Source organism: Microtus oregoni, unplaced genomic scaffold (genome assembly GCF_018167655.1).
Source record: "Microtus oregoni isolate MIOR12 unplaced genomic scaffold, Mior012 000044F_ref0000062, whole genome shotgun sequence".
In the NCBI taxonomy this organism is placed as follows: Eukaryota; Metazoa; Chordata; class Mammalia; order Rodentia; family Cricetidae; genus Microtus; species Microtus oregoni.
In genome coordinates this window covers 9,267,522-9,289,251 of record NW_024543218.1, presented here as the reverse complement: position 1 = coordinate 9,289,251, position 21,730 = coordinate 9,267,522, and the positions used below count along the sequence as shown (strand labels likewise).

General features: G+C 43.0%; 1 protein-coding gene across 7 annotated transcripts in view; it reads right to left on the bottom strand.

Annotated features, from left to right (window-relative positions):
• Positions 1 to 21,730, bottom strand: part of LOC121434735 (cyclin-dependent kinase 14) — a 526,212-nt gene that overhangs the window by 99,905 nt on the left and 404,577 nt on the right. For all 7 annotated transcript variants that reach the window (XM_041633665.1, XM_041633666.1, XM_041633668.1 and 4 more), the window contains one exon: positions 12,339 to 12,387. In XM_041633665.1, the coding sequence (XP_041489599.1) occupies positions 12,339 to 12,387 (49 nt within the window). The remainder of the gene's footprint in view (positions 1 to 12,338; positions 12,388 to 21,730) is intronic.

Genomic DNA, 21,730 nt, shown 5'->3' with positions numbered 1-21,730 from the left:
ACACACACACACACACACACACACACAAAACAAACAAACATGAAATACAAAACTGAAAACAAAATCAGGAGGGCTGAGGTAGGAATAAATGTATATATAAATATTACATAAAGTTGGGAGCACAAAGTGGTAGGGGAGATGGAGAGAAACTAAAGGGCAGGAAATGGGGCACAGATTTTGTTAAAACATGTTATGTGCACACGTGAAATTCTCAAACAATAAAAAAATGGAGTTCAGTAGTTCTGTGTAGAAATGCCTTTATTTTTTTACAGCCACCCCCAAAACAATAAAAACCAAGATGGGGCTGCACCTTGAAGGTGTGCATTTTGGCACCATATCTACAGAGCCTATTCTAACCCTACCCTATGATGAGACATGAAGAACTGGTGCCTTTGTCCCACTGGTGTCAAAATCTTGGTCTATTTAGTTTCTTACTTCATGAACCCTCACCTGACTGCGCTATTAATATCAAGTTCCTAAAGTGCTGGCGTTTGCAAAACGCTGTTCCCAACATAGAAGTGCTTGTTACATCACAGAGACTCCCACAAAATGATTTTTCTGCAGATAATCTTTGTTATGAGCAGAAAACCTGCCAAGCTTAAAAGTGTCGGTATCTGGCTTTGCCCAGGGAAGGCCGATCTGCAAGGCCATTACTGCATAAACACAGGGGTCCTCCAGTGCCTTACCTCACTCTGTCATGTCTTGTGAAAGGGGAGGCACAGATTTTACTGAACAAGAATCTCACAAGAACCGACCTTGCATTCCTGTCCTAAGGAGGAGGCTGAGAAACTGAGGGCACAGGACCCACACACACAGGGATTAGACAGGGGCACAGACTACGCTGGGGCAGTGTCTGAAGGAAAGCCTGACTTGCTAGGCATGTGCTATTCGTGAGGCAGGGGAAGTGGCACACTACACACCATAGCGTGAAAGGTCTGTCCTGGGGCCAACAGTATCAGCACAAGGTAGAGAACTGGAGAGATGCACTTTCTCATCTTCTGTAAAGAGACTCAAGCATTTTCAAATGTGAGAGAAAAAATGTTATATGATTACTTGGGAACTCACAAAAATTTTGAAAAGAACATTGATATTATATCAGAATCAGACACAAGCAGGCCTCCTGCATAGCCACTGTGAACAGCTGTTTATACATAAGCGCACAACCAACTTACAAAACTCGCTAATGTGTGCCAAATGTCTACACACATTTTCTCACATTCAGTAAGTCCTGTTTTTACCCTTGGAAGTCTAGACACAAGCAGGTGATAAAGCTTAGGTGCAAACCAGTCAGCAACCCCAGAGTCAGTGTGGCTAGGATCCGCGCTCTGAAACTCTGTCCCAGATACCCAAGAGAAATGCGTCCAATATTCAACAAAATTGAAGAATCTGAATTATGAAAATCTCTTAGATGATCTGAGGGAAACTACATCCTGGGGCAGAGTCAGTGATTTGGATTAGTCTGCAGCTATGTGAGACATTAATAAGTGTGGAAATAAAAACCTGGGTAGTAGTTTTCCTGCTCAAGAATTTAGCCCACCACCTAATATAGTCTGCTAAACACTTGCTAAGAGCCGATCAGAAGTTATGCTGTGGTCTAGCATCCACGGAGCTGCCCTTCTCGCTACTCACAAATACTGAAATTAACAACAACTGCATCTCACAAAATCCTCAGATCAACGGCAGCAGCCACCTTCTAACTCATAGTCACGTGTGGCTAGTGACTTCCACATGACAATGAAAACCTCCAGGATTCTCATCAGTGCATCAGGACCATTCTAGCTCCTTAAATATTTGATGTAACTTCTAGACATTTCCAAATTTCCTCAAAGGAACTGGGTAGTTCCTCCACTGTCCTAGCCTGGCTCTACTGATGAACAGTGGAGCCGGGGTTAAGAAAACAAAGACCTTGGCAGGTAGCAGAGAGCACGGCCCTGGGTTAGGGATTCACCCTGCAGATGTGTGGGCTGACAAGGGAAGAGGCTCTGTTCTAAGGTCCACAGTCGACAAAACGGCTTCCTAAATTTCCTATTTAGGGACAATGGGATTCTTTTGGTGGTCACAGCCTCACAGTGATGGATGTGGGACAGTAGACTTCTTAGGAAATCTAGGCGTAATTTTACTCCAATTGTAAACTTTAGCCAGGGTGACAAAAGATGACAGACAAATGGGCAGTGCTATCTGTACTAATCCCATCTGTAAAGGATGTGATGTGCTTAGTCCTGCGCAGAGGCAAGCACTTAAGACCTGGTGGGATCCTCGAGGAGCCTCTAAAGCAATAGCTGAGTCCATCCCTGAAAATACCCATTATCCACCGACACCAATTCATCAACAAGGGCAGACAATCTAAGCAAGCAATCATCTGGATTCTTTACTGGAGACATTTTAACCGTTTTGTTAGTGAAAAAAAAAAACATAGCCATTTATCTCTTATTTTATAGAGATAACTCCCTAGTCACCCTGTAGCTTGACTGGGTTTGGCTTTGTTTCATCAGAACATGCCGCCCTCTGCAGGCCGTATGGACACACACCAGCCTCAGCTGGAGCCAAACTAACTGGACTCCTTTGTAAAGAAAGAGAAAGCGGGTTAGCATGCTTGTGTCCACACGTCTTCAAGCTTTTAGGAACAACACGAGAAGCAATCAACATATATTGTAAAGCTTAAAAATCCTTGCATTTTCAGCTGACATACGTAAGAGAAGTCTTAAGTAGCGCTACAGTCCCACGGCATTTTTCTTAAGAAACTTGCAAGCATGGTGACAGCCATTTCTGCTATTGTTTTAAACAGGAAGGACAGGGTGCAGAAGACAAGGAGGATGGTGGATATGTCTTTACAGTGTGTACCAACGTCTCCAAAAGTATCAATGTCTGTTTTGACCTGAAATTCAGTAAGTGGAAACTCAGCTCCAAATGTGCACATAAAAGGAATAAATCTAAAGCAACATACATAATCCCATCCATCCTTCAATGTCTCAGCTTTTAAGCCCATATGCAAAAAGTGATTAAAATCTGACCTAAGATCAGTTCTTCCTCTTTACTCTGAATGGACTCTTCTCCAACAGTCACTCCATATAGAAGTGCGCTCTCTCTCTCTCCTCTCTCTTTCTCCCTTTCTCCTTCTCCCCTCCCCCTCCCTCCCGTGCCCCACAGCTGGTGTAGTTATTAGTTTAGCCACTAAAGGATTTATCTGGACAAACATCACAAAGATGATGGCTGATTTAATTGAATTTATGATCAAATGTTTTTCCCTTCAGGAAGAGTGGGAAGTCACTTATGGGGAGATTTGAATAATTTAAGGGAAGTTCTCTGTTTGGCATGATGTTTGTATATCAAGTCTTCAGGGATTAAATGCGGCCGAGGACTAGCAAAGATTCCATATACAGACACACAGAGATAAGCAGCGTAGTTATGCGGGGAGGGGGGCAGCCGTCAGCCACCAATCCTCCCCATTAGACTCCTTCCATGTACATGCTGTTTGCAGAATACAAACACACACACACACACACACACACACACAGAGAGAGAGAGAGAGAGAGAGAGAGAGAGAGAGAGAAGAGAGGATTGTTTTGACATCCTCCTAATGGTGAAATTATATAGAGATTCTCTTCAGCAAAGCAAAACAGAACGGGCCGGAAAGCAATATATGTGTATATGGCATTTGTCGTTGGTAAAGACACGGAATCTACTAATGAAGTCATTAGTGTGGTGATAGAAGAAACCAAGCACAGGATTGACGCCTAAGGGTGTGGACGTGGCTCGGTGTCTGAAGAGAAAGGCCAGTTGCCTTGGGAATCCCGTTGCTCGCCTCTGCAGTGATGACAGAGGCAGTGAAACCATGCTCCCAGCCATTATTTGTGTTGCAAGAGACAAGTCTGCATTTGAAACAAAGACAAGAGACTCTCTGCATTTGAAACAAAGACAATTATTTTCGGTTTCAAGGCTGAAATAACAGACCGAGTGAAGACACCCAGAACCTCTACATCTGACTGAGGTCGCCCATCCTTTCGTGTGTTCAGGGTACCATAGCAAAAGTCTACTTCTAGGCATGTGAACTTGGTAACAGCGGTCTGGATGTGTGTTTCTTTTAGTCTAATTGGGAAAACTGTCTAAAAGATGTGTTTCAAGATTTAGGATAAATCCGAGTTTTTCATTAATTATGTACAATGCTATTTGTTAACATATCACTCTTAGGAAGAAACTGTTGGGGGAGATAAAATCTCATTTCCCAACAAGTATTTACAAGAAGAACAAAATGGTGCGCAGGCAGTTCAGCATGTGCCCCTGGGAAGGGGCAAGGACCTTCTAGCTGCCTGGGGACCTGTATAAAAGTAGGATCCATCTTCAAGAAAATGCTTTATTTGGAACTAAGTTAAACTGACTGGTAGGGGAACACAAGGAGTATTAAAAAGCATAATGGAAGGTAAGGGGATACAAGGGACTAGGGCTGCTAAGGTATTGGGCGATTCATACTCAACTCTGTAGCAGCAGAGATCAGAGAGGCTAGTGAGCTTCCTAAAGTCACGAGGCTCATGGAGGACAGAGGACACCAAGTATGATCTTGGCTCCAGGCATTTTCTTGCCATGTGTGCGAAAACCTGTGCAGCTTCCTTCCTCTTTTCTGCTTCCTCTTGGTTAGTAGTATTAATGACAGCTGTTGACCGTATCCTCTCATGGAGTAGGAGCACCATGTGCACGCAGACACTAGTACCTTCACCAGCATGAGTAGTCAAGTAACCATCTTCCCACTGCAGTGGGAGGTGAGCCCAGTGGGACTCCCACAGAAAGGCCCCGGTGGGGGATGCCGTGTTCCATCATGGCCAACTAGAGAAGAGGTGTGCAGGGGTGCCAGTGACTACAACACTCGTCTTTAAAATCATCTTTCTCCATGTTCTTTATCATTTGAGTCAGAGTATTCACTAAATTCATAAACATTTCCTAATCACTTATGCCAATAAGTGTTGAGGGAAGGAATAAATTATAGGAGCATCTAAATAAGTAATTTTTGAAATCTGCTGCATTTTTGTTTATGTGTGACATTATAAAAGTGGCAATTCCCGGCCTTCCGAAGCTCACATACATACATATGTATCCAGAGGGCACAGTGGGAGGGACCTGGCACTTGATTCAGGGGTTCATTTGGAAAACGGAGCCCTCTTCAACAGCATTTCCTCTGTGGTGAGCAGGAAGCTGGCTTCTGCCATATTTTCTGAGCATGGCGAAGGAAGATCAAGGGAATCAGAACAAGAGCTGAGAGGTGAATTCTTCAGGGAGTTCAAAAAGGGGAGAGAGCTGTGTGTCTAACCCCTACCAGTTTTCAACAGGGGAGGGAGAAAGGGAGGGAGGGAGAGAGGGAGGGGGGACACAGGAGGGAAGGGAAGCCGGTAATAGGCAGAGGCTGGGTGGGGGTAGCAGAAAGGCACCTGCAGTAGGAAGAGGTGGGGGGGGGGCTATCTTCCTGATTGTCTTTGATACTATTTCCCCTGCAGATTTATTGCACTTATTGGAGACTCTGGAGCTGCTGTCTTCTCAGAGTGTTTACAAGAGAAAGATGGCGGGGGGGGGGGGGAGGGGGGTGGTGGAGAAAGCTGTCCAGACATTTAGGTACAAAATGCAATGTCTTTTAGACATAATATTCATGCTTGTATAAGCCTGGAATGCATTTAACAAATGAGTATTTCATATATAGATTTGCAGCTGTGTTGCTCAACATGGTAGCCACTAACTACAGTGGCGCTTGACCTATCAATTAAGTAAATTCAAATTAAATTGAAGTTGAGTTCCCAAACCATACATTCTAATGATTCCGACAGTGGGTTTAAAAATGTCAAGTCAAACTTTCAGCTATTATCAGGCTTCCTGAGTATAATCTCTTTTAAAACTCTCTGCTAAGGAGAGACAGTGATTCCTTCCCCGTGCATAATTTTGAACGTATCTCCTCTGAACCAGGCAAAGTGGATTATATCTGAGCTGGCTAGGGCTGGGTTTCCTCGGCTTCACCCAGGGCTTATGATTACATGGGGAATCCTCTCCCTCGTTGTAAACAGAAAGGACGTCTAAGATGTCTTCTTCACTAGCAATTCCTCCAGCCTGTCAACAGGCTCCTTCCATGGTAGACAGACCTCGCCACTGTGGCCAGTTACCCAGCTTACACCAGAGAGGTAAACCTGGGCCTCCTCCGGGTTCCAACCAAATAATAGAAACGTTTTGAAACAGAGGACTTCCCCCTCACTGGAGCCAGAAGAGATGGGGCAGAAGGGAAAGTCAGTGAGACCTGGAGGCAGCAATAGGACAGGCAGGCAGGGAAGTCTTAAGGTGCTGTCCATGCTCCCATCTGATAAAAGGAAGGACCGAGAGGCCTTAGCTCTCGCCCCACTAGAAACTTAGCTGCTGACATCCTGAATGAGCCTGAAAGAAAATTCTCCACAAGGTCTTCTAGGAGCGAGCCCAAACTGGTTCATATGTGATTTTGCCTTCTGGAACTCCAAGCAATGGAGCAAGCTGGATCCGTTCAGAACTCTTCCCCACAGATGTGTGAGATAACATTTATACATCCATGCTCCTGCGCAACTGTGGCTAGGGAGCACGAATGCCCACCTCGCTCTGGCAGAAGCAGAACCACCCTGCTGGAGTCTCCTCAGGGCACAGTTCAGGAAAGGCCTCTCCTGGCAATCCTCCTGCCCCTGGGAGCTCGGGGCTGCTTCAGAAATGCTGCTGGGTTTCCTACTTAACGAGCTGCCCAGCAGACGGGCGGCATTAACCTCACCAGAGGCCTGTGGACTTCTGGATGAAGAGGCCAACACATAATCCAAAGGATGAAAAAACAATGACTGTTGCCAACTCCCAAGCCTGGCACGTACTGCCAATTAGCAAGAGAGAAGATGGCTATTTCCTGCCCGTCAGAAGAACAAAACCTGCCACCTGGCAGAAAGCAAACAGCATGAGGCCTGCTCTTGACCACCATAGGAGCAGTTAATTCAATGGATTTTTGAAAAAAAAAAAGGGGGGGGGGGGGAGAGAGACAGACAGACAGACAAGAAATCTGGCTACAATGCAAAATAAAGGGTAAGTCCCTTAGGGCGGAGAGGACTTGTGAACAGGTAAGGAGTTTCACTCACAGGAAGTGAGTGGGTGGGCGGCAGAGTTGGACCCTTGAACTCAGTTGTTGTGAGTCCAACCTCCCTCCCCTTCCTCCCCCACAAGACTCTCCGGTCATGGCGGAAAGGAGGCATGAGCTGGCAGACTGTACAGGGAGCTGCTCACACTTCTTTGCCCCAGCACTCCAGCCTCGGTCTGCTGCGTGAGGCCTGGCCCGAAAGACATTTGGAAGCGCTCTTTCTCTACAAAGATGTGCCAAGAATAAGCAGAGCCCGGCTATGTCTACGTCCGCACGACAACTGGACTGCTGGGTCCACAACACTCCCCGGGGAACACACGCCAAGCTGGGGTTTCTCAATCCATTGATCGTTCGCCTCTCCCCTGCTTTTATACTGCTGTTACTCATCAGTAATTGGCAAACCCATTAGCTGTTTCTCTTCATCATGGAAACTGCCCCAACTGTGTGTTTACATATATCTTAATTCTACCTTTTATGCGGTTCTAGGACACCTGCCAGGACCCACATAGCATCCTTCTTTTTGGCCCTCCTCCCTTTGTTTTCTGGACTCCCCATCTGCAAACTCCTAGGTGTCAAGGGGTTGGCTGGATCTGCCTAACAAATTCTCACACAGTCCCTTTGAGGAGTTGAACTAATGATTCATTATTACGAGAACAAACGCACACAGAAACTTCTCTGAGCTTCCTTTAGCAAGCAGGGGAGCCTTCTGGGTCCAAGGTCAAACAAGAGACCCACGTGCTCACATGTTGAAGGGGACATTTTCAAGAGAAATGAACATGGCAAGGAACTACTCTACGCATCCTTCTATTGATGTCCCCGAATCCACAGAGACAGACATCTGGCAATCACAGCCCAGCCCATTTCCGAATTAAGAGAGGATGAGATTCCAAAATGTCTGGTTTAGAGCTGGTCACCCCAATAAACACCACACCCCCAAAGTCAATCATGATGCAGAGAATAATTTCTTTGAAAATATTATGAAAGGGAGTCTCCAGGCACTAGATAAATTAAAACTGCTACTTTGAAGTAAATAGAATTATAACAAAAATCATCAACAGTGAAAATGTGGCAAGAGGATGGCTTTAAGATCTGGCTTGACTCAACTGCTCCCCCTAGTGTACCGACAGTGTTCTTACCTTCATCGTATTTCTAAGCTGGCCAAGAAAAGTAAATCTCTAAACTACTCTTACACTGTATTGTTTTATTAGGTAATGTTAAATCAAGTTCAAACATAAGAGAGTGGAAAAGATAATCTTTCTGTTTCGGGAGGAGGTGCTTATCTAAATCTTACTGACCCACATCAGATAATGACAAGAACAGTAGAGTCCCCAAACAGAAATGTACACAGCAGAAGCTGCTTCCCCCAACATTACTTCGCCTCCTAGTTGATGCTTTATGCACATATAGTATGACTAGCTAGCAGGTCATTTAAAAAATACACTCTGGAGGCTAAACATGGAATTGCATAAAATATTCAAGCAAAGTTCAAGAGTATAAAATTGGGTAATTTCTAAATTCTCTGAAGTAGGGTTCACGGAAGCATGGCAGGGATGTTCCTTTTATATTTCCAGGACAGCCAGGGCTGTTACACAGAGGGAGGCCCTGTCTCAAAAACAAAACAAAACAACCCAAAGAATTATGCCCACAGTTACTGATCTAGGTAAATAAAGGTGACTTCGCCGGTGCCTTTGTATTTACTGCACATTTAAAACTGCCAACTGCATACATTCTTAAGAGAATCCAGTTGTGCTTAATGGGCAGATGGATAACGCGCCAGAGCAGCCTCAGAGCAGGGCAGGGACGAGCCTGGCCTGACCCTGTTTGATGTGCGTGGGCCTTGCTTTACCAGCCATGAGCTGGATTTTCCAGCTGTGTCTGTCTCCTGTGAGTTGGTGGTTTACCCTTTTACTTCTCGCTTCTGAGCTTCCAAACCTCCCAAACTGTTCAGCTGTTAGACTTCCAAAGCAAGCAAACGTGTTCTTGGAATCTCACCCTTCTCTTCGCTGTAGAATATACACTAAGGCCCTTTCTCCAGCCAAAATAATAAAAGATCTTTAAAGTGGCTAAAATTCTTGGTGGATTGCACATATGTGCCAATGTCAGACAACTATAAATAGAGAGATTTGCAAGAGAAATAGTCTTCTTAATTCCAAGAAAATAAAACAGACTATTTCGAAGGCAGTTAAAAAAACAGGACATTTTTTTTTTATGAAGTTCAGATTTGTCTCCATTTAGCCCCAAATCCCCTTTATGCAGGAAGAGCTTCCTGGATCATACATTATTAGTGTCTTTATCTTTAGTGATGATAATTTTTTACTTTCAGACTGATAATATTTTTCATTATGTTAAGGCTTTTTGGTTTGGATATTGCATCTTTTGATATCTTCCTCTACCAATGCTTTGTTATTATACAATATTAAAAATTTTTTGAAGATACATTATGCTTATGGACCTGGACATGGCAGAACTTGGAGGCAAAGGCAGGTGGATCTTTGCGAGTTTGAGGCCAGTCTGGTCTACAGAGTGAGTTCCTGGACAGTCAGAGCTTTTACACAGAGAAAGATCCTGTCTTGAAAACAAAACAAAACAAAAATTTATGCTCATAATTACTGATATAAGTGAAATCAGTTCAGTTTTTCACTGGTGTAACCTAGAGCAGATGTGGTCGTTTTCACTGGTGTAACCTAGAGCAGATGTGGTCGTTTTTCACTGGTGTAACCTAGGGCAGATGTGGTCGTTTTTCACTGGTGTAACCTAGAGCGGATGTGGTTGTTTTTCACTGGTGTAACCTAGGGCAGATGTGGTCGTTTTTCACTGGTGTAACCTAGAGCAGATGTGGTAGTTTTTTACTGGTGTAACCTAGAGCAGATGTGGTTGTTTTTCACTGGTGTGATCTAGGGCAGATGTGGTTGTTTTTCACTGGTGTGATCTAGGGCAGATGTGGTCGTTTTTCACTGGTGTAACCTAGGGCAGATGTCGTCATTTTTCACTGGTGTGATCTAGGGCAGATGTGGTTGTTTTTCACTGGTGTAACCTAGAGCAGATGTGGTCGTTTTTCACTGGTGTAACCTAGGACAGATGTGGTCATTTTTCACTGGTGTAACCTAGGGCAGATGTGGTCGTTTTTTATTGGTGTAACCTAGAGCAGATGTGGTCGTTTTTCACTGGTGTAACCTAGGGCAGATGTGGTAGTTTTCTACTGTTGTGATCTAGGGCAGATGTGGTCGTTTTTCACGGGTGTAACCTAGGGCAGATGTGGTCGTTTTTCACTGGTGTAACCTAGGACAGATGTGGTCATTTTTTGCTGGTGTAACCTAGGACAGATGTGGTCGCTTTTCACTGGGGTAACCTAGGGCAGATGTGGTTGTTTTTTGCTGGTGTAACCTAGGGCAGATGTGGTCATTTTCTATGGGTGTGATCTAAGGCAGATGTGGTTCACACGTGAGCTGGATTACTTGTGATAGCTATTTAGACTCAAGGATCTCTTTCTCAAGAAATTCCTGTTCACATTGGCAGGTTAACACCCCGATAGTTTCTATGGCTTGGATAATGCCTACCTGTAAAGGCATTGTTACTTAATTTTGAAACTTAATTTTGTTAATATTGTTACTTAATTTTGTACCTTGATTTTGAATAGCAATGTATTTTTGTTTTGTTTTTGGATTACCATACCATCATATATTAAGCAAATAACTTGAATTCTTGGAAATTATTTTGAATCCATTACTACAGTACATCAATTACTTCAATTTAGTAATTATGCTCCAAATTAAACAATATAGACAACAATAGAGACCCTAATAGAGACACATGAATCTAATCTACATGGGAAGTAGAAAAGACAAGATCTCCTGAGTAAACTGGGAGTATGGGGACCATAGGAGGATTAGAAGGGGATGGGAGAGGAAGGGAGAAGAGTGAAGAAAAATATATAGCTCAATAAAAGAAGAAAGAAAGAAACTTATATCAATGATTCCCATGACTGAGGAATGGTAGAGAGAGGAGCACTCCTTTTAACTGCAGACTTTCAGTATTTTTCAATTTTGTACCATGTGATTAAATTAAAAAAAATAAAATTAAAACCTCTTCCCTGAACAGTTAAAATATATTCTACAACTAAAAAATAGATATTAGCATATATGCATTGTACAACGTGATAGGATTTCACATTTTCACTAAAATATATCATGTGCTTTAGGGCACAGGTCCTAACAGCCAACTTAAGGCCTTGGTATCCACCAATACGTGAAGAGATAAAGAAAATGGGGTATGCAAACACAACGGAGCTTTATATATCCATGAATAATGAAAATATAGGTACATAATAATGGACTGATACATTTTTTAAAAGTATCATGAAATTCATTGCTTTGTACAATGAACATATCCTAATAATTAAAAGAGCTGCATGCATTACTTTTTTAAAAGAATGGTCATACTTTTCTAAATAATTAATTTTAAAAATGGTTAAATCCTTCAAATTATAATATATTCATCCTAAGGGTTTGTCACTATTAGGTGCCCACCAAGTCTGCTGACAGCATTGATTAAAAGCATTCTTGAATAAAAATTTTTTTACTTCCTATTGTCATAATCGACAATGCCCCAAATTAAAATGTCACAACAGTACAAAGACTGTTCTACCAGATTCCCTACAGACATGTTCGAATGGATGATGGCTTACTTCATCACAGGAGCTACAGTTTCGGCATTGTGGCGCGGAAAGGAGGCATGAGCTGGCAGACTGTACAGGGAGCTGCTCACACTTCTTTGCCCCAGCACTCCAGCCTCGGTCTGCTGCGTGAGGCCTGGCCCGAAAGACATTTGGAAGCGCTCTTTCTCTACAAAGATGTGCCAAGAAAAAGCAGAGCCCGGCTATGTTTACGTCCGCACAACTGGACTGCTGGTCCACAATACCACATTGCTCTAAGAACCTGAACCCACACTGCCTGTTGGCTCTGTGTGTGAACATGGTAGACGGTACACAGTAAGGGTTAATTTGTGTCAAATGAATGGATGGATCCAACATCAGTGAGTGAATGCATGCTGTGACAAACTCACTCAGTAAGCGAGAGAGAGAGAGAGAGAGAGAGAGAGAGAGAGAGAAGGAGGGAGGGAGGGAGAGAGAGAGAGACAGAGAGAGAGAGAAAGAGAGAGAGAAAGAGAGAGAGAGAGAGAGAGAGAGAGAGAGAGAGAGAGAATGCGCACCATTTGTATACAGACTTACTTATTCCATGCTTGTCTGAGGCTTTTAGAACTGTACACGGTAAAGCGCTCTGAAATAAAAGAGAAAAACAGTAAGCAATCTTTGTATCAAGTGTATATATCACAAGTGTGTTGAAGAAAATAACTTGTTTTTAAAAGACAGTCTCACTACATAGCAAGCTTGTGGCAATCCTCCCTCCCTCTGCCTCCCAAGTCCCGGGTTCATGGCCATGTACCACCACACTCAAGAACATTCAGCTTTTTCAAGAGTCATGTTTGATTTGACTGTAGTTAGACACAGGTATGGAAGGACCATGCTCTTCAGATCGAGTAGTTTCAAAACAGTAAAACAGGAGGACCTAACACTGACAACAATGGAGTACTGCTATGTTGCTTTAGGAGGACTTCTTTCACAATCTATTTTATTTTTATTTTTTTTAGGAGCAAAGCAAACCTTTCTTTAATGTTTTTCTTTTTTCATGTACATGGGAACCTTCATAAGTTCCAAAGAAATGTCCATGACCAAGCCCCTAGTACGCTTTTTTTTTTACTTTTAAAATACATTTTAATTGATATTTATTGAGCTCTATATTTTTCTCTGCTCCCCTCCCTGCCTCTCCCCTCCCTGCTTCAGCCCTCCCCTCAAGGTCCCCATGCATTTGGTCAAAGATACTCCCGTAAAACAATGTATTTTATTAACGACTGAATTGAAAAAGTAAGTACAAATTACAATTTCAGAACCACATGCAGCTTTACAGACCAATATCAGCACTAGACAAGAGAAGCTTGCTGATTGTTCTACGGGAGTATCTTAGACCAAATGCAGTAATGTTGAGTCTCCAATCTTGCGCTACACGGTACTCAGGCATGTTCAAAGCCAACCTGGGTCCAATGGTGTGTACTTTCATGTATAATCAATTATGAGACTTTTAAATTAAAAATTACACCACGCTAAACAACGGACATAGAATTCACTCTAGTAATTTCAACTACTTCCTCTTTTTTTCTCTCGTGATAATATAACAATTGTTAGCTTTGATATGTCAGTTCCCCCTCCTCTCTCTCTTCTCTTCTCTCTCCCTTCCTCCCTCCTTCCCTCCCCCCCTCCTCTCTCATATGTGCGTTTCTATCTTTTTAAATAGGATGTTCAGTAAATACTCCAAACATGTTTGGCATTTGTTAACACCCAGTGGGTAGTCCTTCAATCAAGAAATGTACATACAATTGTTTTAAAACTGTGTAGCACTGGCGAACAATGAGGGCTGATGAGAAGCCAAGGACAATGGCACGGGTTTTGATCCTACTGCATGTTCTGGCTTTGTGGGAGCCTAGCCAGTTTGGATGTTCACCTTCCTAGACATGGACGGAGGAGGGAGGACCTTGGACTTTCCACAGGGCAGGGAACCCTGACTGCTCTTTGGACTGGAGAGGGAGGGGGAGAGGAGTGGGGGGAGGGGGAGAAGGGTGGGAGGAGGGGGAGGGAAATGGGAGGCTGGGAGGAGGGGGAAACTTTTTTTTTCCTTTTCTCAATTAAAAAAAAAAATGTGTAGCACTCCAGAGGACAAAGGACCACAGCTGTCTGCTGAACTCTGAGGTAGCTGTCCATTACACATGATGCTTCAGTGGGCCCACTGGACAATTTCTTTTGGTAGACGTACTCTGTAAGGCTGCGTAGCATGTGGGGCTCGTGTCTTGTATTTCAGCATAAGCCACACTGCTTTCATTTCCCAATGAGGAAGAATGCCTCCTCTTCTTGATGCTTCCCAGTGCTACCTCTAACCAGTCTTCAGATTTCTACCCAACCACTGCTTCACAGACTTCACTTATCTTACTTGGTCATGATTTGAATTGGGGAACACTGGTTCTTTATCAGTCTAGAGATGGTTTTTAGGGTAAGTCAAGTTGCCACACACACACACACACACACACACACACACACAGTCCCATATCCCATATAAATAATGATGATTTGGTCAAGAATGGATTGTGTAACATGTTTACAATGGTGGACTTGTAAACTTAGAGGGTAAAATTCCTATTATCTGACAATGCTGTAATGTAATGTCATAGTACAATATATCTGTTACTTGTATACTTGTGATGACATTGTGCACACAAACCAACTGTGCAGACAGTTCATAAAACACTGCACATATATTACATAAAGTACAGATTCTGGAAAATGGCAGTAATAGTAACAGTAATAACTGTGTTATTAGTTCATATATTTACTATAGCATGCTTTTCAATGCTTAAAGTCCTCCCTCCTTTATGCCCCTCTTCACAACCTCGCTTGTGTGTCCATCCATGCAGATCTTTAGGAAATTGAACTGGCTAGTTTTATATAAACTTGACACGTGCTAGACTCATTTGGAAGACGGAGACTCAGCTGGGAAAATGACATCAGAAGACTGGCCTGTGGGAAAGCCCGTGGTGTACTGACGTGGAAGGCTCGAACAAGTGCCACCTCTATGAAGGTGGTCCTGGGATTTAAGGAAGCAGGTTGTGTCCTCTGCCTTACAGAGGCTTTTCTGTTTCAGGGGCCCCATTTATGGATTGTTGCTCTCGGTGTCTGTGCTGCTGGGGTTATATTTAGGAAGTGGTCTCCTGTGCCAATGTGTTCAAGGCTACTTCCCACTTTCTGTTCTGTCAGGTTCAGTGTAACTGGATTTATATTGAGGTCTTTGATCCACATGGACTTGAGTTTTGTGCATGGAAAAAGATATAAATCTATTTGCATTCTTCTACATGTTGACATCCAGTTATGCTAGGACCAATTATTTAAGATGCTTTCTTTTTTTTTCTATTGTACAATTTTGGCTTCTTTGTCAAAATTCATGTGTTCATAGGTATGTGGATTAATGTCTGGGTCTTCAGTTTGATTCCACTGGTCCACATGCCTGTTTTTAGGTCAATACCAAGCTGCTTTTATAACTATAGCTATATAGTAAAGCTTGAAGTCTGGGATGGTGCTATAAGATAAAATGATAGACTACAGAATGGGAAAATACCGTCACCAACCACACATCTGACAAAGAACTGATCTCCAAAATATATAAAGAACTCAAGAAACTAGACATCAAAATACAAAATAATCCAATTTTAAAAAGGGATTGCAGATCTTAACAGAGAATTCTCAACAGAAGACTCTCAAATGGCCAAAAGACATTTAAGGAATTGTTCAACATACTTAGTAATCAGGGAAATACAAATCAAAACAACTCTGAGATACCATCTGATACCTGTCAGGATGACTAAGATCAAAAACACTGAGAACAGATGTTGGAAAGGATGTAGAATAAGGGGAACACTCCTCCACTTCTGATGGGAGTGCAAACATTTACATCCACTTAGGAAATCAGTGTGGCAGTTTCTGAGAAAATTGGGAATCAATCTACCTCAAGACCCAGCAATACCATTCTTGGGCATTACCCAAAAGATGCTCAATCATACTACAAGAACACTTGCTCAACTATGTTCATAGCAGCATTATTCATAATAGCTAGAACCTGGAAATAACCTATATGCCTCTCAACCAAAGAATGAATAAAGAAAATGTGGTACATTTACACAATGGAGCACTATTCAGCCGTGAAAAACAATAACATCATGAAATTTGTTGGTCAATGGATGGAACTAGAAAAAATCATCCCAGACACAGAAAGACAAACATTATATGTACTCACTCATAAGTGGATATTAGACGTAAAGCAAAGAATGACCAGACTACAACCCACAGCTCCAGAGAAGCTAGCTAACAAGGAGGACCCTAAGAGAGATGTGTGGATGGTCCTAGGAAGGGGTAATATATGAGATCTCCTGAGTAAACTGGGGGGAGGGGGAATGGTCGAAGGGAGGGGATGGGGATGAGAACATGAGGGAATGGAATGGTCGAGTAGAGAAGGGACAGAGAGGGAGAGAAATAAAAGAGATATATTGATAGAGGGAGCCATGATGGGATTAGGGAGAGCCCTTTTGCCAGGGAAATTTCCAGGAATCCATACGAATGACCCCAGATATGTCTTCTGGCAATAGTGGAGAGGGTGACTGAATTGGCCTGCTCTCTTAATAAGACTGGTGACTACCCTAATTGTCACCATAGAACCAGTAACTGACAGAAGCAGATGTAGAGACCCACAGCCAAGAACTGAGCTCTGAGAGTCCGGTCAAAGAGAGCAAGGGGTAGGGAGTGGAGGTCAAGATCATGACTGAGAAACCCACAGAGACAGTAAACTCCTGGGAGCTCATGGACTCGACCCACAGCTGGGGAGCCTGTATGGGACCAAACTAGCCCGCTGTGGGTGACAGTTGTGTGGCTTGGTCTGTTTGTGGGACCAGGATCTATCCTGGATCCATATATTGGCTTTTTGGAGCCTTTTCCCTATGGTAAAATGCCTTGCTCAGCCTTGATGCAGAGGGTCCTGCTTTAACTTGATGTGTTAGGCTTTTGTTGGCTCCCCATGGGAGGCCTTACTCTTTCTGAAAAGAAGATGGGATTGGGTGGAGGAGAGGGAGGAGCAGGAGAAAGGGTGGGAGGGGCAACTGTGGTTGGTATGCAAAATGGACAAAATATTTTTAAAAAGAGAAAAACAAAGAAAGCAAGCTGAGCAAGGCATAGAAGCAAGCCAGAAATTAGTACTCCTCCATGATCTCTGCATCAGTTCCTGCCTTGGCTGAGTTCCTGCCCTGACTTTCCTCAGTGGTTAACTGTTACCTAGAAGTGTAAATGAAATAAATTAAAATAAAATTTTTCCTCCCAAGTTGTTTTTGATCATGGTATTTCAACACAGCAACAGAAACCCTAATTAAGAAAGAAATATTCCAGGCATTGTGATCACAGGAAGTTCCAGCTCCTTGAGCATTATGGCCTCTGAAGACCTCTGCAGGGACAGGATGTGGTGCTGAAGCCAGGGATGCTGATGGCCCTGACCCTGTGCAGCTCTCTTACTGATCTCATCTTAATTTGTAACAGGAACACTTGAAAAGCAACAAAACAAGAAGAAATGACTTTTAGGGCTGAGGGGATGAATCCCAGAACCCATTTAACAAAAGCTGGGTGTGGTGGCAAAAATTGCAAACCCTTCACTAGAGAGGCAGGGACAGGCGGATTCGTGGGATTCGCTGGCTGGTCAGTCAAGCCTACCTGGTAAGCCCCAGACCAGAGAAAAACTATGTCTCAAAAAAAGAAAACATTGTGAATAGTACTTGAGGAGTGTTGCAGGACTTCCTAAGGGTGCTCCGCTCTCTCTCTCTCTCTCTCTCTCTCTCTCTCTTTCTCCCTCTCTCTCCCCCTCTCCCTCTCTCCCTCTCCTTCTCTCTCTGTCCCTAAACACAAATCTATGCATTTTTGTTTGTTGAGATAGTTCCTCTGTATATAGCACTGGCTGTCCTGGAACTCACTCTGTAGACCAGACTGGCCTAGAACTCACAGATATCCACCTGCCTCTGCCACCTGAGACTGGGATTAAAGGTGGGCAGCACATGGCTACCCCCACACAAATGTTTTAAATAGACAAAAACTTCTAGGCAACTGAGAATAGAGTTCAATTGTCCCAGTACTTGTCTGGACTGTACAAAACCTCAGATTCAACCCTCAACAAGGCATAACCTAGGCATGGGGGTACATCCTGTAACCTTAGCAGTTGGGAAATGTGGGCAAGATGATCAGTAGTTTAAAGTTATTTTAAGCTACTGATATCAATGCCAGCCCAGGATACATGGGCTTCTTATTATAAACAAAATAACAAGGAAAGAATCTTTTATATAAGGATATGTATTGTGCCTTAAGCTAAGTATTATTATAAGTCTAAAAGATGTTTTAAAAATGAAAATCTAAAGTTTAAAAGCTATAATAAACTGGTTTCTGTAAATTAGCGTAGCCTAAATGTAGAGGACTGAGAAGCTCACAGCAGGGGGCTACCGTGTCATCAGTGTTCACACTCCATTTACTCACTGACACAGAGGACAAATCCTAGTCGGAAAAACTTCATTTATAGGAAGTGTTCTACATAGGGGTACGTCATTTATTACCTTTTATATTATATTTCTGCTATACTTTTTTGTATTATATACTCAGACATACAAATACTGTTTTATAATCACCTACAATGCTCAATATGACAACATATTGTAACACATATGCAGCCTAACAGCAGTAACAACATATAGTTAAGGCATAGAAGGTGATACTATTTAGGTCTATGTAAATACATTCCATGATTGTCACACACACACACAAATTGCCTAGCCATTTCTCAACATATATTATTGTAGTTAAATGAGTATGTGTATGTATATAAATTTAAATGTACAGATCTGTAACTAAATTTCTATATTGCATAGTCCTTGACTTGTTTGTTCAAAGAAGACAGACAATAATGGTAGGTGTGTTTTATTCACTAACCTATCAATCATTCTCCGGTAATTTGAAATTACTCCTTCACACTATGCTAAGGTCTGAAATACACAAGAGCCCAGATTTCTTCATGTCCATCTGTTTATGCTAGTGCTGTTTTATCTTAACCACAATACTTCATGCATTTGCTTTCTGTTTTTCGAGATGGGTTTCTCTGTAACTTTGGAGCCTGTCCTGGAACTAGCTCTTGTAGACTAGGCTGGTCTCGAACTCACAGAGATTTGTCTGTCTCTGCCTCCCGAGTGCTGGGATTAAAGGCATGCGCCACCACCGCCAGGCTCCACATGTTTTCTTTTAAAAGCTCCTTTTATTATTAGCATTTGTCTTTCTTATATAAATAGCTACTACCTCATATAAGTGTTGATAAAATAAAAGTGTTTTAGGTTTTCTTAATTTAACATTAAATGTGTTACTAAATAACTACATAATATATCAAGTATGATTTACAAAGGCGATTGCTTTTGAAATTATATTGTCATTTGAGTTTATTTGTGCAATTTTCTATTGTTAACATATATCCAGATTTATTTTTAAATTGCTATGAAATGCTTAAGCAACTACTTTACTTCAACCATAAAAAAAAACAATGCCAAATGAGTCTGAAGAATTGGCTCTTACAGTGACCAAGTGGAGAGGAAAAGGGGAGGGACATGTCCAGCCCCTGCAGAGCATGGGTGTGGATGGACTGCACAGAACCTCTTGGGGAGATGAACCCTTCTCGATAGGGACAGTGGAAATGATTCCACGTTGTTGAGAATCAGGCCCCCATATTCACTCAGAGAGTGATGTGATGTACACCAACACAACACTAACAGAGGCGCACACTGCAGCCTGGGTCGCAGCAAGAAAAACTTATCAGACAAATCCTGAACATTTCTTTATTCGTCAGCTCCACATTACCCTCCACAGATGGCGCTCATGCTAGGAATACAGGAAGGAGCACAACAGAAAAGACACCATTCCTGCCAGGTCACACTTTTCCCCAAGGTCAAGAGGGATGGGGAGTTAAGTGTCAACACTGTCATTCATGGCTACAAACACTACCACAAAGGAAATGAATGTGCTGGTTTTGAAAGTGTGTTTGTTAAACAAGGAGCTGCCGGACTGAGTGGTGTAACTGAAGGCCTTCTGGGTGGGAAGTGAAGGCAGGCCAGTCTATTTATTTATTTATTTATTCATTCATTCATTTGGTTTTTCGAGACAGGGTTTCTTTGTGGCTTTGGAGCCTATCCTGGAACTAGCTCTTGTAGACAGGCTGGCCTTGAACTCACAGAGATCTGCCTGCCTCTGCCTCCCGAGTTCTGGGATTAAAGGTCTGAGCCACCACTGCCCAGTCTTAAACAAAACACTGAACCAGCCAAATAGGCTGAAATCTTTATGGAATTCCCACCAGGGCAGAGTTGTCTGAAAGGATAAAATGCAACCTTTGTTCTTGTGCACATCATTCAGGAACATCACACAACTTATGTTTCCAAACTGACTGATTTCTTTTAAATGATTAATATTGAGCAGGTTTGATTTAGCTTGAGATCAGTTGATGCCTTCGTCAGTACTATCTTGTCAGCACTGTCTCTACTGTGACGGAGGAAATCTAAATGACTTACACCGCTTCTGTTACAGGATATTCCATGCCTAAGAGTACTATCAGATTAGAGAAGCAAATACACAGAATAAACACACATACACACACACACACACGAGAGAGAGAGAGAGAGAGAGAGAGAGAGAGAGAGAGAGAGAGAGAGATTTCTACCTCTAAACCAGAGTGTACTAAAAACAGTGGCTGGAAGCACTGTGCAGTTGTCTACCCATCCATCCCCACATCCTTCTGTCCACCCGCTTGTCCCTCTCTTCTTCCATCCATCCATCTATCCCATCCATCCATTCATCCATCTATCCTTCCACCAAGCCACCCTCTCACCCACCCATCCACCTACCCATTCCATAACCACAATACCTCATGCTTTCTACAAAGAGCATCATTTTCATATTAGCATTTGTCTTATATAAACTGCTCCCTCACTATATATGTGCATGGAGAGTCAGGCAGACTTCAGCCTTCTTGGGACTGAGGATACAGGAGGGAACCAATTAGAAAGCCTTCCTACTAATAGGGACCTGGCTCTCCAGGGTGGGTGTGCAAAGCTGGAATGGGCTGGAGGCCAGGGCAGCTGAAGCAGAGAATGTGGAGGAGAGGAAGAAGGGAACATCTGATATCTGATAACAGCCCTAGCTGTCCTGGAACTAGCTCTTGTAGACCGGCTGGCCTCAAACTCACAGAGATACGCCTGCCTCTGCCTCCTGAGTGCTGGGATTAAAGGCACGCGCCACCACCATCTGACCCCTTTTTTCTTTTAAGGACCACACAGGCCATTCATTTGGAGAATGGGACAACAACTGTCTGGGAGTGAGAGCAAAAACAGGGTCAGAATCTGATGTGGGAGGATCTTCTGTTTTGTGCTGATTTCATTGGTTAATAAAGAAACTGCCTTGGCCATTTGATAGGCCAGCCCTTAGATGGGTGGAGTAGACAGAACAGAATGCTGGGAGGAAGAGGGAAGTGAGGCAATCGCCATGCCTCTCTTCTCTGGGTCAGATGCAATGGATCCAGCCACCAGGTCAGACATACTGAATCTTTCCCGGTAAGCCACCACCTCGTGGTGCTACACAGATTATTAGAAATGGGTTAAGCAATATGTGAGAATTAGCCAATAAGAGGCTGAAACTAATGGGCCAGGCAGTGTTTAAATGAATACAATTTGTGTGTTGTTATTTCGGGTGTAAAGCTAACCATGCAGGAGCCAGGAGGGATGAAAAGCAGGCCTGCCCGCAGCTCCTTCTACAAGAATCTGAAACTGCTCTGAAAGGAAGACCAGGCAGGTTTACTGATGCACCGCATGGTGGTGCCACAGAGAGGCGGGAGTCAAGATGGCCAGCAAAGCACCTAACTGTCCTTAACTTTTCAGGATTTGAAGGCATTGGCATTTTGTGCAAAACTT